We start from the raw sequence: 14,410 nt of genomic DNA, 5'->3' as shown, positions 1-14,410 counted from the left end.
TTTCTGGTTTTTAATCTCTTTTTTTTCTCCGTGGGGTTTTGTGCAGTGGAGTAACATCTGAAAGTTTTAAGTCACTGAAAAATATTCAGGTTATTTAACAATTTGTGGGCAGCTGTGCTTTGTGTGCTGTATAGCAGGAGCATTTTCTGCTTTGCAATTAACCTTCCCTACTGTGAGTGCTAGCGTGGGAGCAGTTGGGTGTTCACTGAAGGTCTGAGCAGGCCGTGCTTCGGCAGGGAAATAGACGTTGGGCATTGTAGCCTAGGGTGAATCAAATAACTTCTTCAATGTTTGGTCCAACTTACTGCTGAAGATTAAAATCGTGTCTTGAAGGGAGTTTGGTGAAAAGAGAGGTTTGCATGTATTGCGGGAGGAGGGTGGCCAGTGCCTTTGCTTCAATTCCTCCTCTCTGCATTGCCCCCCAGCCATTTAAAAATGAAGGTGAAAAGGAAGCGTCCTGGATCATGTCCTGGGGAGCCAGCAGGGGGAGGCGGAGGCCCAGCAGAGCTGTGGGAGTGAGCAGTGAGCCCTGGGCTCAAGACTGCTGGGCTTGGAGAATGGTAGCTCAGTGAGCACAAGCTCATTTAAGGAGGCTGAAACTCTTCATAGGAACTGGTATCATATTTTTGAGTGCTTGGCCAGTGCTGCAGCAGGGGGGATATGTGAGACCGGAATGAGAGCATCGCCGTTGGGCAAGAGGCAGGAATGTTTAAGATGGTGAGATGGACTCAAGAAGAACAATCTGAACGAACAGCAGGGAATTCCCAGGTGGCTGAGAGGATGCGGCTGAACACGTAAGTTGCTTTTTTCTACAGAATTGTCTCCTCATGTGAGCTCTCTATGTTGGGTGAGCTGTTCATTTCACATGATGGGTTCCACTGGGTGATTTTTAAACATTTTGCTATTTTTATACGTTTTGCTTATTTAACCCTTAGTCAGCTTCTATTTAAAAAAAAATTTAAAAATCACTTTGTTGACTGTGGAGTACCAAATTTGAAAATATATTTAGTACTGAAATAGTTTCTCATCCTGACTATTCCACAAATTACCTTTCAGAAAGATGTCATATAGCAGAGTAAACTAAAAAAAAGCAATTTCCATCAGAGCAGGGTGACTATGCGTAGTTTTCTGTTGACCTGGAAGCAGTTGACGTTAACAACACTACACTGGTCTGAGCAAGACTTTACTTGCAGACTAACAACACAAAATATACAGTATTTTTGTATGACAAGATACATAAATAGTATATGTAAATGAGAGTATAAATATTACGAAATAACTTGTGTTCATGCTTATTGCTTAATTTAACCCCTGATGTGTTAGGTAACTGCTGTGCTGTGTTGGTACAGGCCTGCATACAATTGCTAGTGTTTCTGGATATGCAAATGGAACTGCACCATGTGAGAATGATCAACACTGGTGCTTAAAATTTAAAATTAAGTACAACTAAACAGTAAGTGCTTTAATTTTTGGAGCAAGGCTTTAAATTGCTTCTCCAAAACTTTGGGGTGTTTGGACTAATGGCTTTTAGATCTACATTTCCTTACAATTCCATGTTTTGTGACTCTGTGTGACTTCATGCCTTCATCCTTCTATGTGTATGAACACCTTGAATTTTTAGTAAAAATTCAAAGGCATCCCCCCCCCCCCTTTTTTTTTTTTTTTGGAGTCTGCCTATGAGTGCATTAGCCCTACATATATAACATGTGACGTGTCCCTTTACAATGAAAGGAATGGCAAAGTTGCACTTTATTTTACTGAGAGAAAAATGTTGGGGAATGAGTCAAATCAAGTACTTTATTTTTCCCCTCAGAAGAAGAGATGAAATTTGCTGCTGTTAATAATCTCATCACTGCACCATTGTGTCACTGCATGTAAAATCTCACCCAGCTTTCACTGGGTGAAATCATTATACGCACACTATATTGAGTTCTGCCACAATAAATTAATCTGTGTCAGTGCTATTGCACTGTTGGGGCTCAGCTGTGTAAGCAAGCAGCTGGTGTTTGCCTGGTTCGCAGCATCACAAGGGGTGAAGAGGAGGGGGCTGTGTGGTTGCCAAGATCTCTACTGAAACATCCAGAGCCTAATCCAGAACCAGCTGAGGATAATATTGGTCATTTTGTTGATTTTGATACACCATAGGCAGACTAACATGGTTGCATGGGGGAGGAAAGGAAAATGTGTTTGTATTTAATGGAATTAAATATAAACCAACATCTAGATTGTCTTATGAGCTCTGCTGAGCCATGAATCACTTCAGAAGAAAGACTGAGACCCTGTAATGCGATTTCAGGTTTATTTTTGAGGGGAGGGAATGATGTCTTTCTGTGGTTTGACATTTCAATATTTCGCATTAGCCATTAGGTTTTTATGTTTGCCTCATCAAGCAGTTCTTTTAATACTAGAAATTCAGACAGCAGGGTTTTGTGGAACTCTCTGGCAATACTCCTCCTCTTAGGCAGTTTTCATCCTGCCTGCATGATGAAGAAAAAGAAGAGTGTCAGGTTATTGTGTTCAAACTGACATGTATCTGTGCAGCTTTTCAGCATTCTTCTTATTTCATGTTCATGAACATAGATAAATGTGAGCCTGGAGTCTGTTTGAAGACCCAACAAGAAAAACCTACCACAGTCCCTGAATTTTTAATTGAGCTGTAGAATTCTTATTCAGACATTGTCAGCAAATAGTTAATACCCCATATAGGGCAGAGTATTAAAAATGTGAAAATGCTCTGCCACATGGAAAGAGTCAAGAATAATTCATTTTCAAACCCAAGCACCTGTGATGGACTGTAGTAAAATAATTTTTTTAATTAAGAAGATTGGAAATTGTGATTTAGAGAAGTTGGTCTTATGACCTGACCCAAATGAAGTACCCAGGAAGGTCTAGGAAATACGCATGCAGTCAGTAAGAAAATTGCTATTACCTGTTGGCCTCAATTTGTCAATCAGAGGAATAAAACTGTCAAGTACGCTCCGAATTCGATACACTAATTGTGAAAACAAACATTTTTTTCAACATGAGCCAGATAGCAACATAAAACATAGAAAACAGAAAAATGTCAAAAACCAAACACTGACAGTTGCATTAATGAACCCAAGATTACTGTTTAAACATGCACTTTTGCAATATAATTAAAAACAAAGTAGTGACAAGGATGATTCCTAAGAGAACCATTGACAACCTACCAAAAATATTACCACACGATTATAAAGGAGACTTCTGTTGTTGGTGGGGAAGCCATAACCTGCTGCTAGTTGCACCTTTCCCACGTCATCCCTAGGGATTGCCAAGATTGCCCATTTTTTAATAGCATTTTCAGTAGCTGCTGCCATCCAGGTTCTGCTGAGAGCTCTACCTCAGGGTGTTCAGCTGCTTCAGTCCCCGGGGAATGAATGGCAGCCTGAGCACGCAGCACCTTACAGAGTGTGTGTGGGAAGACTGCCTTGCTGCTAAAATTATACGTTGTCATGGCAACTTCGCGATCAGCCATTGCTGCAGAAAGAGGTGACTCAGGGTCTTGTGATCATTGAGAATGGAAAATGAGTCAACCTCTCCCTTCGGTGTCACTAAGACACATGGTGTAGATAGTTACAGGATGATTTAGGGAATCTCGGCACTAGCGGTTGTACAGACTTGCGTAGACTGTCTGACCTCGTATCCTTAGTGTTGATACCAAGCTGGCTGCTGTAGATACACTTACCTAGACCAAAGTATATCCCAGTGGTTTCCAGGGAAGCAAAAGTGATTAAACCAGTTCCAAGAGAAATAGTCCAATCTAAGGCAACAAAATAAATGTTTGGCTTTGTTCATTTTTTTCTAGTGTACAACAATTTATGCCCCTATTGAAGTCTTGCCTTACCTTTGTAATAGTAGTAGCAAATTAGTAAAGCTCCAATTGCAAAGCAAAGAATGACAAAATGAAAGAATTCATCTGAAATAGAGAGGGAAAATTAGGTCTCAACTGTAGGCATGGCCCTTATGAATATAACAAGGTACAGTGTATCGCTCAGTGAATAAAGTCTGCTTCCACCAGATGTCTCTACACTAGGCTCAACTGCAAAACATACATGCACACAAGTTATGAGAAGCTTTGATGCTCTTCAACAAAGTACTCATGTCAAAAAAAAAATGTTTTTTTGAGACAGATCTTTTTTGTGGATGAATGTTCAACAGGGTTGACATCAGTTGAATTTAAAAAAAGTATTCAAGAAATTACCATCTTTCCGTATGCCCATCCACCGTACTGTCCACTGATGGAGGTGAGTGTTCTCATTTTCATATGCTACAAAAAAGAAATCTGTTATTGCCATGGAACTCTGAAATTAAGGAGTTTTAAGTTTATTTCCCTTTTTGTATCTGAAATATATTCTCAGAGCAGACTATTTGTAAAACTGTTTGTTCAAAGGAAAGATCTGCAAGCCTTTCAAGAAAGATCAAATTCACAATTTTTAAATCGCCCCGAAAAGAGCAGGTTTGTTTTGTTTGGTGGTTTTGTTTTTTTTTTAAGGTTAATTAGATGGTTGCATTAACAATACAGAATTGTTTTAGAGCACTCTGGGTCTTTTCTGTCTAGTCTGGGGCAATCAGTAGTCTCAGAATTACAGTGGGGGGAGTAAAGCAGTAGTACAGGGGAGCTTCAGTTTGATTCTTGGTTGCTTTGCACAATCACAGCTACAATATTTTAACCATCTTCATTACTAAGCGTATGAGTACCATCAGTCTACTTGAGCCTGATGTTGAAGTATTTCTGCACCCCCCAAATTAAAAACTGTAGTTAACAGTTAGTCTCCTATAGATAGCTATACTGATACATAGAAGGAACAGCATAAGACCAAGCTAGATATTTTTAGAGGGTTAAACTGAGAGCATTCTGCTCTATGCTACTAGTGAGCAGAGGTGCCAGATTCTGTTCTTTCTTCGATTGTATTGTCAAAAGTCAGAAAGAGATGAATATTTTACCAGAATGCCAATGACATGTTCAAACCAGGTGTTTTTTTCCTTTTTTGTTTGTTGATTGCTTGAGAAGACCCCCAGCCAGTCTGGTGCATATTAGCCTTTGGGAGTTGATTCATCGCAGGTTTTAGATGCTGATTTCACTTACATTGGGCTTTGCATCCAGGCAACCACTGCCTGGCAGTGAATGTCATTTTCTCTACAGATATAACAGGAGAGTACTGGAAATGTACTCCAGATGAGCTACAGAGTTTTGCTGTTGTGCTTTTGAACCATAAAGCAACTAAACTTTGACAAGAAATTCTGTTCTGGGTCACCTGACACTGAAGTCACATTTTTGAATTTTTAATTCTTTAAGCATTCTGGATTGATCAAGTTCTGGTTTGGGGACAAACTCAGTTAGTTGATTGTTAACGTTAACAGAGCATTACACTGTTCCGACTCACAAATCTTCGCCTGTGCAGTGGTATGAATGATCTATAGACACAGAATTTATCAGAACATCAATTCATACTTGGCAAGTGTCTGTTCTGTATTACTCTGCCTTCTAAATGCAGTAGTCCCACTGTAACGTGGTATGGAAGGACTTGCACAGTATTTCTTCTATTAAAGCATCACAGTGCATTTTAATAACTATTCTCAAACTTGTACTTTTTTATTAGGAAATAGCTAGGTATCAAAAAGCGGTATAGCTATCATCACAAAGCAAAACTCAGTCCTGAAAGACAGCATCCACAAGAAAAACTTCTGTTTGCTTGTTTATATTTACCATTTGCAATTGAATCTTCTCTTCTGGTAATCTCTGAAAAGCAACATAATTATTTCTGATGGTAAAAATACAAACACATTGTGTCCCACCATTACCAGCACTATCAAGCACAGCAAGTATTGACCTACGTGGTGACTGAGTACAGACAAAGCAGTACTTGCAAGTGCCAGGAAATTAATGAAGTTAAAAGGGCCCAAGAACGAGTAACAATAAAACTGACTATTCACAGTGAGCCCAGGTTCACTGAAATAGCTGGGCAGTAGAAGATGACTGGCCACTGTGTTCATGTTCAGTTGCTACTGAACTGGAACCAAGCAGAGCTGGGATCACCAGTGCTGCATGTATCACCTGAACCTGTCCAATGCAGTAGGCATGATGTCCTCCACTAGCTAAGTATTTTCAGTGTCTCAGTTGGGTGTATTGAAGTGATCTAGAACTGAAGCAACAAAGGCCATGGTGAGAAGTGGAGAGGCTAAATACCAACTGGAAAAGCACTGTAATCCTCTTTCTGTACATGGCAACGTGGGGAGAGGATTGTGTTACAGCAGATTCCTCTGCCCTGGTATTTGATGTAACCCCTTGGGGATAGGTAACTCAAAAACCTCCCCTAGCGATTATGCTGCAACATAACTCTGTCTTCACCTGAAACAGTCCAAGTCACAGCAGCTATTCCCCACTCCACAGCAGAGAAGTTTTTCAGCAGATGTCCTCTCAAAAAGGCTGGTCTGCTGAGCTGTCTGCCTCTCATCATAACCAATGAATGTGGCATTGGCCTTTGGAGGGAGGGATGAGGTCAGTAATGCAATCAAGCCATTGAAAATTTCCTGCTATGGGCTTTTTACATCTGCTCTGCTGCTGCTTGGCAGTCCCTGATAAAAGGAAATTTGCCTTTAGACTGGCTGGCTGTTCAAGCCTCTCAGCTGGAACTGTTTCTCTGTTGCTTTCACCTGGCATCTTCTACCGGGGAAGGCTCTGTGCTCTGAGCTGAGGAAGGTGGTCAGAGCTGAGTATCACTGTTTTGCAGAAGCCAGATTCCAGCTCCCTCACACTTTTGCCATCTGAGATAGAGGGCTGCAGGGAATGCTGAAAACTGCCTAGCATTCTCAGGAGAGACTGAACAGAATTCCTGGGTTCTCCCCTAAAAAGGATGACAACTTCTGTGAGCTGATCTTGTGAGAAGCTGGCAGGCCTACCAAAAAATGGGGCAATCTGCTAGAGGTATACATCTGCTAGCAGCCAGCCACTATGACAAGCTTGCTACAGAATGTCTGTATCACACCTAGGTCCAAAACCAAGCTAACTGGAAACCAATGGATTTACAGCTGGGGGGTCATTTTAACATATAAGCATGTCAGAAACAAGAACCTGCAGTTACAGTTTTCTGTCCAGCAGGATGAGGTTATCTGGGAACACTTACCTGAATCTCTGTAGGGAACAACCTCTGCTGGTATGCCTAAAATATTATGCAAAGATGATGTAGATTAATATCCATAATGAGTATGCATGTCTTGCTGCCAGTTGTAGCCTGTGCAACTCTATATTGAAATCAGTGTGGTTGTGTGAAAGTAACAAGGTAGATACCAACTCTGGCTCATCAGAGAGGGCAGCTCTGACGTGGATTATGCAGCTTGAGAGAGGGAAACATGAATGAATTATTAACAGCTCCATATTCCATCTCACAATAGCTGGAGTGAGGTAGAATTAGACTCCTTTGAGATAAATTAGATTTCCTAATGTCAATTTAAATGAGCTGCTCTTACATCTGGGCTGAAATCAAATTAAGATATTAATTAAATTATTAAAGCCTTAACTCTTTTACATCCATGGTTCTATACCATAAGTGGATAGCTTCTGTGTGTTGAGACAGCACATTTTCTTTATCTGCATTGTACTTATTTTCCATTTTTCCTTTAGAAGGAAAGGAAAAGCCTCGGGAATGAGATCCAAGGTGTGGTCCTTGCTGATGATCTCCAGTCAGCGGTGAGAGATGACTGGGACCCTGTAAGTAGTGGACGTGATAGATACTTTCAGAACTATTTTGCTGCATTTCAGTGGCAACTGTGCAGACCCAGCTCTCCCGGTTCAACTCTAACCACAGGGCATGACTGAGTGTTAGTATGACTTGAGCCTCATCTTGTAGGAAATGCCCTTCCTACCAGCCACATTCTGACTGGTCCTTTTCCTGTGTCTATATACGTTCATATACCTTTGTCCAGAAGACAAACCAAAGAATGACAGAAATTATCCTTTTTTTGGTTTATATTGGTTGTGTCTAGTAAAAATACTATTTTCACTTTGTCCTACCTTGAAGTAATTGGCCTTCAGTCTTCTTTCTTCCTAAATCTTCCCCATCACTGTCTGGACAGAGAAAGTGTTTTTTCATTAGATTAATGAAAAATGTGCCAGCAGTATCAAACACAACAGCACTGTAGTTGTTTGCTCATAATAATATTATTAAATGTCTGTGGGATATGTAGGTAAAAATCAAGGCTTTGAAATGCAAGGATCATTATTGGCTGCTTCTGCCTCACAGCTCTCCTCAAAGCTGCCTGTGTAGGAAAAAACCAGCAAATAATAATAATTTATAATTTGTATAAAGGGGTAGAGTGAGAAGTTCTTATTTTAAAGACATACATCACCAGTACTGCTAAACAGTTTGAAAAATGTATTTCTACATGCAACTCATTTGATCTTAATTAGCTAGTGGCTTTCTGTGACAGAATGAGCCAACATCAGCATTATCACTTGCATGTTGCCTGTTGCTTTTTAGTCTCTCTCATTTTCGATGAATGAAATGGTCTAGTGGCAGCCAGTGACTTGATATACCGTTGATGTTTGCTAATAAGAAATGCTGGAGAAGTCTTATAGCATTGCCAGCTGCTACTGTACGTTGACTATTCCTTGCCTCCTACTATAGCACAGGCTTCAGCTAGACCATAAACGCGCTAAAGATCGTAGAAGTTATGATCTTATATTTGGGAAGAAATCTTGCAGCAGGTTTCTACATTTCTGAAACTTCCAACTTCCACACGGGCGGGAAGCAGACACTGCTTTGCTGATAATGCATCTAGAGGTACTGATTATTTTCTGTGTTCTCTCTTTTGCACAATTTCTCACTTTTTTTCAGAATTCTGCAAATTGCTACTGAATTGCTGCAAGTCTCCTATGTGAATCTCTTATGAACATGCAATCAGACTAAATTATGAGTCAGAGACAAATAAAATAAATCTTCTTTACCTTGTGTATCTTCATCCATGGACTCATGGGGTGAGTTTTCAGCCTTTTTTTCCCCTTGTGAAAGCATGAGATTCCTCTCCAATCTCTTCAGGAGTTTCAATTTTTCATCTGTTTTATACATGGAGAAAAAAATATTAGAAACAGCTATTTACATTTTCTCTCTTTTACAATGACAGATTTCACAATGCTTTATTAAAGGTTGTCTGACAGGAAATCAGACCCCTAGCTTTATTTCAGATGTTTTTTGCACACAAGGAGTAGCACAAAGCATTACAAATGAAAGCATCATATACACTACTGCTTAGACTTTCTTAAATGGTTGTGGTAGGTGCCTGAAGTTTCATATTCTGGCCTTTAATTTACCCGTAATGCTAACCCTGTGAAAATTCTCACTCCCTGAAGCAATAGCAGCTGCAGCTGAAGGATGTTTTATATGGAGAATAGTTGCTCACGCTTCCCTGGGCTGCTTCTCCCTTCACCCATGTGATTTCTGCTGGGTTCCCTGTGTTTATGCCGCAGTGCCAGCACCCTCTTGTGGCATAAAAGCAAAGCCCTCAAAGCCAGCCAGGCCAAAGCACCCGGGAGGAGAAACCTGCAGGATGCTGTCTCCTGGGCCAGGCAGTGAAGTGCTCCTGGCTTGTGTGGCTGGAGTTGCAGGTGATTCTTAACACCTTCAAATCCAGCTCTGTGCTGAGGGCTGGCAGGTCTGTGCGTCTCTTTGTTATTAGTTATAATATCTGGACATACGCAGCTAGACATGATTTCCCCCAGCTGCTTGGTGCCACCGACTGTACAAGAGTACGAAGGGTGTCTCTGCTGTGACAAACTTTCCTGCTGTGACAGATGACCAGAGCTGGGCTGCTCTCTGGGCTGGGGTCTCTCCCGTTCATGAACATGTTTGATCAAGGAAGAAACAGGAACCCACTCCTTGAGGGTCTCCAGTTAAATTCAGGGTCATCCTAAGTGAGTGCAGCTCTGTGATCCATGAAAGACAATTAATGACTCTATGGACCCTGTGGAACTGTACTTATTTTCTTACTGCACAACCGGGCAAACAAAAAGTGCGGTGGAGACTATTTGTATCTTGCTGCCAGGTTCAGCATGCTGAGTGGCATCCTCTATCCACTCCTTTTAGTTATTACTCCATGTGCTGCCAAGGTCATTTGCAAAAAATATTTTCAGTGACTCAGCTCGGATTTCTCACCACTATGATTGCTCAGAGAGGTCCAGGCTGGCTGGATAACAGTACATGCAAAAAAAGTGTCCTGAGTGTCATGGATCCAGCTAGACAGGAAAAACTGGGGCACCACTTTAAGTAAAAGAAATTTCTTTGCCATCATCATCCCAGGACATCCTCTCTCCCTAAACAAACAAGTTTTCTTCCCCAGAAGCAGACAAGTCAAACTAAAGTAAAATACTATCTTTGGCTCCCATTATCGCCATACCTAACTTTCCTAAGCAGTATTTCTAGACATTTTACTTGTTTGCTTACAAGCATATATCAGGGGGGTTTTCAAACTGGTGTCAACTCCCACTGGCACTGCAGTAATTTTAACAAAATAGCTGACGAGCAGACAGGTAGGACTCACCCTTTCCCTTGGAGCTGGGCAGCTGCCTATATCCAGACAGGTTGGTTGTCTTCAGCAAGAGGTAAAGAACAGCCATTGCCCTGACTCCTTTCTTTTCTATGGCTTTCAGGCAGGCTGCACAGCCTCCAGGCAGGACATTGCAGCTGTTGAGGAGCTGAAAGAAAGGGAAGTAAATAGCAAATAGTCCTTCCAATAAAAAATGGCCTACAAAAACATACCCTGCCCTGCAAATGAATGTATCTCACCCCATCTGTGGGAAATGTAATCCCCTAACCCTACTATACGAGGGGGAAATCAGGGAAAAAGAGTAATGGCAAAGAATGTAAACTCCATATGGCAACTAAGAGCAGAGCCCTCAACTGGGAAAAAACATGGTGTGTAACAGTTAACTATTTAAAGATATGGAGAAATACAGTTATGGGGTCTGAAAATGGGCATGTAATCTCTGCAGTATCTTACAGCAAAATGTCACTAACAATGGTCCAGCCAGCAAAATAGTGAGCTGAACTGATCTTGAGGAATTTATACAAAGCCAGTTATTTTTTCATGGGGAGAACAATGAAGTTGGTCTAGAGGCTTTGAGCGACCTGGTCTAGTGGAAGGTGTCCCTGCCCATGGCAGGGGGGTTGGAACTAGATGAACTTTAAGGTCCCTTCCAACCCAAACCATTCTGTGATTCTAAGTAAACAGCAGGAGCCTGAGTCTCATTTGTCTAAGTGCCCTTTTACAGCATTTAGGATGTTTTAGATATGTTTTAGCATATCGGACAATTGGACTGTATGTTTTATCTCCCCAAAGTATATCAGAGAAGTATAAAAGTATCTGTATAACAATGTCTTACAAATGATACCTGTTTCTTTAGTAACTTACATGGTCCTTTTCTTCAGTATTCAGGATAGGTGGGTCAGTGGTGGCTAAACACTTTACAAGTGATTCCCAGAAGGACTGGTTCATTTTCTCATGATTCTTCAAATAATTGGCATCAGCAGTAAAAACCCTCTGGAAAATGTCTGGGAGGAAAAACCGAGCAAATCACTGTGCAGCAGTAGAAGTGGGCTGCATGGTAGTGTTCCTGTGGTGCTCAGTGTAGGTGTGATGACAGACATCAGATGCTACCATCAGACTAAGATGCTGCCCAACATCAGCATGTTAGGGTACAGGAAAGAGAGTAGTGCTGTATTGTATAAAGCAACTCAGTCTGCCAGAAATCAGTAGAAAAACATCAATAGTCCATAAAATTACTGATGTCTTTGGATGCTATTGTCACAGTCAGAGAAGCAGGGGAAGTATTCCTAGCTATTTAATGGGTGCTTATTCTGACTGCTGTTTTAGAGACAGGCACAAAGGGCTGGGTAAGGAAGTATTGAGATAGCTCATTAGGCATTTAATGCACAGCAAAACCTCCTTTATGCATGTAAATTCCCCCAAGCACATGCCCAAGACCTGACAAGCCTGTGGAAGAGCTGGGAACTGACTGCTGGTCTCTCTTTTACAAGCAAGGAGATAGATGGAGTGTGTTTTAACAAGCAACAAGTTTCATTGACTCATGACTACTTTAGCAAAACCTGTTGTGTATTGTGAGTGAGCCGAAACTTTGGTCTTTGTGTGCTTACCCTTACCTCGCTGTTCTTCAGTGAGATCTGTGAATGGGACATTCAAGGTCTCCATTGCTGTGCCTGTTTGAAAGGAGAGAAAAAGCATATTTAGAAACAGATTGGTCTGACCTCCTCTGTTTTTCTGTCTTACACTTGATTTTCTGCACACATGGCGTCTATCTCTAGGCACTGCCGTTTTGAAATCACTTCTCTGTTGCAATGGCAGTTTCACATCATGATTCATTTACACTCCTACGACCCATTCTTGACTCCACTAAGTCTTGCTGGGCTGGGCTTTGGTTATTAAGAAAGAACAAAAATCCGATCATCATGAGTAAAACAAAAAGAAGTCTGACTTGATCATTCACATTGTTGGTTTTTTTTACAGCTACCAAGGTGTCTAATTAACTGTTTACCACACATGTGAGTAACTTAATAGGCCCTGTTCCATTCACAAAACAGAATGATGATCCGTACCTTTGACATCCCTGTATTTAAAATGTACCAACTGGGGAGAATAGTGGAAATAGTTCATCGGAGAGCCCCGCAAGATTTGGAGTCCTCATCTCAACAGAAGTCTTGGACATTTCAATGTCTGTTCTTCCCAAATTGCCATGGAAAGGAAATTTCCCCTAACTTTATAAGGTTTAGGAATTAAACATTTTTAAGTGTCAATCCCAGATTTCTTACTGGTATTTGCCACAGAAACAAAACATTCTGACGTCCCCAAAATGCAATGTTTCGTTTTGTTTTGCTAAACTCGCCCCAGAAATTTTGCTTTGAGGCTGTTTTGTTCTGATGATGCATTTTTTTGTGGTGGTTGTGATTCTGAACAGTTGCTTCCGCCTACTGTGGTCCAGGCATCCTGCACTGCCTGCATCTCCCCTCATGCAGCATTTCAGCTAAAGAAAGCACTGTTGTATTGAGACGTGCAAAAGAAGATTTTTGGGGAGCCTGAAGTACAGTTTCCACTATGCAGAGCACAACAGGAAAACAGTTTATACATCCACACTTTTTTCTTACAATCTGACTTTTGAGTCCTTTCAACAAAACACTTTCAATCAAGCAGTTTGAAAACTAAGTATTTTTTTTAAGTTTTCCAGAGGGAAAACTTTCTTTTCGTACAGGTAGTTTCAGTTCTCTAGAGACCATCATATCAGTCAGAAAGATATTCTAATACAAAATCCAAAGCAGGGCAGGTTAGTATCTTCAGAAGGATAGTATAGCACAAAAGCAAAAACATCTTCATTCTGGAAAGAGAACAACTTTTTAGTGTGTTAGTTAGCGGAAATTAGACACAGACTCCACAGTAGCTGCAAAACCCATCCCTCCTCTGGAACCAGTGTCAAGGTCCCACATTTTCGGTACACAGATGATTCTGGGAGCTTTCTGCTTTCCTAGGCTGCAAGTGTTCAAGTGATGAGGTCCTTAGTTTGAAACTTGTTTTAGCCACTGGTTTGCCGTTTGGCTCTGGGAAAATTACATAACCTCTTCAAATACTTCCAAAGGCTGAGCCCAGAAAACTGCTTACCTATATCCTAGGTGCACTGTGGGAAATAAAAATTAATATTTCAAGGACACTTTGAAATTATTACCAAATAATCTACAATGGCAGATAATACCTTTCATTTAACCACCTGATATACGTGGAAAAACTGGCAAGTTTTTGGACAAACAAGCTTTGAACTCTATCAATTAGTACAATAGAAGTTTTTACCTCTCCCAGAAGCCTTGCCTGGCTTACAGCCTTTGCTGCTGTAGCTGTGGCTGTGTGACAGTCACTGGCACTGAGACTGTGAGTATCCGATAGGGAATGCAGGAAATGCATCTGTCCTTGCTGCCCGGGTAGACAACAGCTGATGTTGAAATACAGGAACCCAGCATACCACACCCTGGATAAACTCATTCTTGGCCGCACAATAAAGAAGGTAATTTCTGTGCAGTTATGTATCTCCAGCTATCATGTTCAGCCTTTTTCAGCATCTTCTTCACCTTCCTATTTCTCAGCTTAAAGCTTGCAAGTTTGCTTTTGTAAGTTAAATCCTTTGGGCCTCCTTATGGACTGCACAGTTGAAATAGCAGGCCTAAAGGAACAAAGTTACTTTAAATATAAACATTTCTTCTCTGACTCATTAATTCTGTATCATAAAAATATTTATAAATATCCACAGATTCTACTGTTGAGTGAAATTATGGAGTTTTGCATTTGGGGCTTCTAAAACCTAGTGAGGGCCACTTTCATTGGCACATACATGGCACAT

The 14,410-nt window shown here is 40.9% G+C and overlaps 1 protein-coding gene across 1 annotated transcript; it reads right to left on the bottom strand.

Moving 5' to 3' along the window:
* Positions 1–2,457: 2,457 nt before the first annotated feature.
* TMEM40 (transmembrane protein 40) lies at positions 2,458–12,230 on the bottom strand (the record flags this gene model as incomplete). Its single annotated transcript, XM_010077110.1, has 8 exons — positions 2,458–2,477; positions 2,930–2,992; positions 3,707–3,781; positions 3,866–3,937; positions 8,966–9,073; positions 10,555–10,708; positions 11,425–11,564; positions 12,174–12,230. Coding segments are annotated over 8 exons (689 nt in total), but the record flags the coding sequence as incomplete, so codon positions are not given.
* Between the last annotated feature and the right edge of the window lie 2,180 nt (positions 12,231–14,410).

The sequence above is a fragment of the Pterocles gutturalis genome, unplaced genomic scaffold, assembly GCF_000699245.1.
Source record: "Pterocles gutturalis isolate BGI_N339 unplaced genomic scaffold, ASM69924v1 scaffold21828, whole genome shotgun sequence".
NCBI lineage: Eukaryota > Metazoa > Chordata > Aves > Pterocliformes > Pteroclidae > Pterocles > Pterocles gutturalis.
This window is presented reverse-complemented; position numbering and strand designations above follow the sequence as displayed.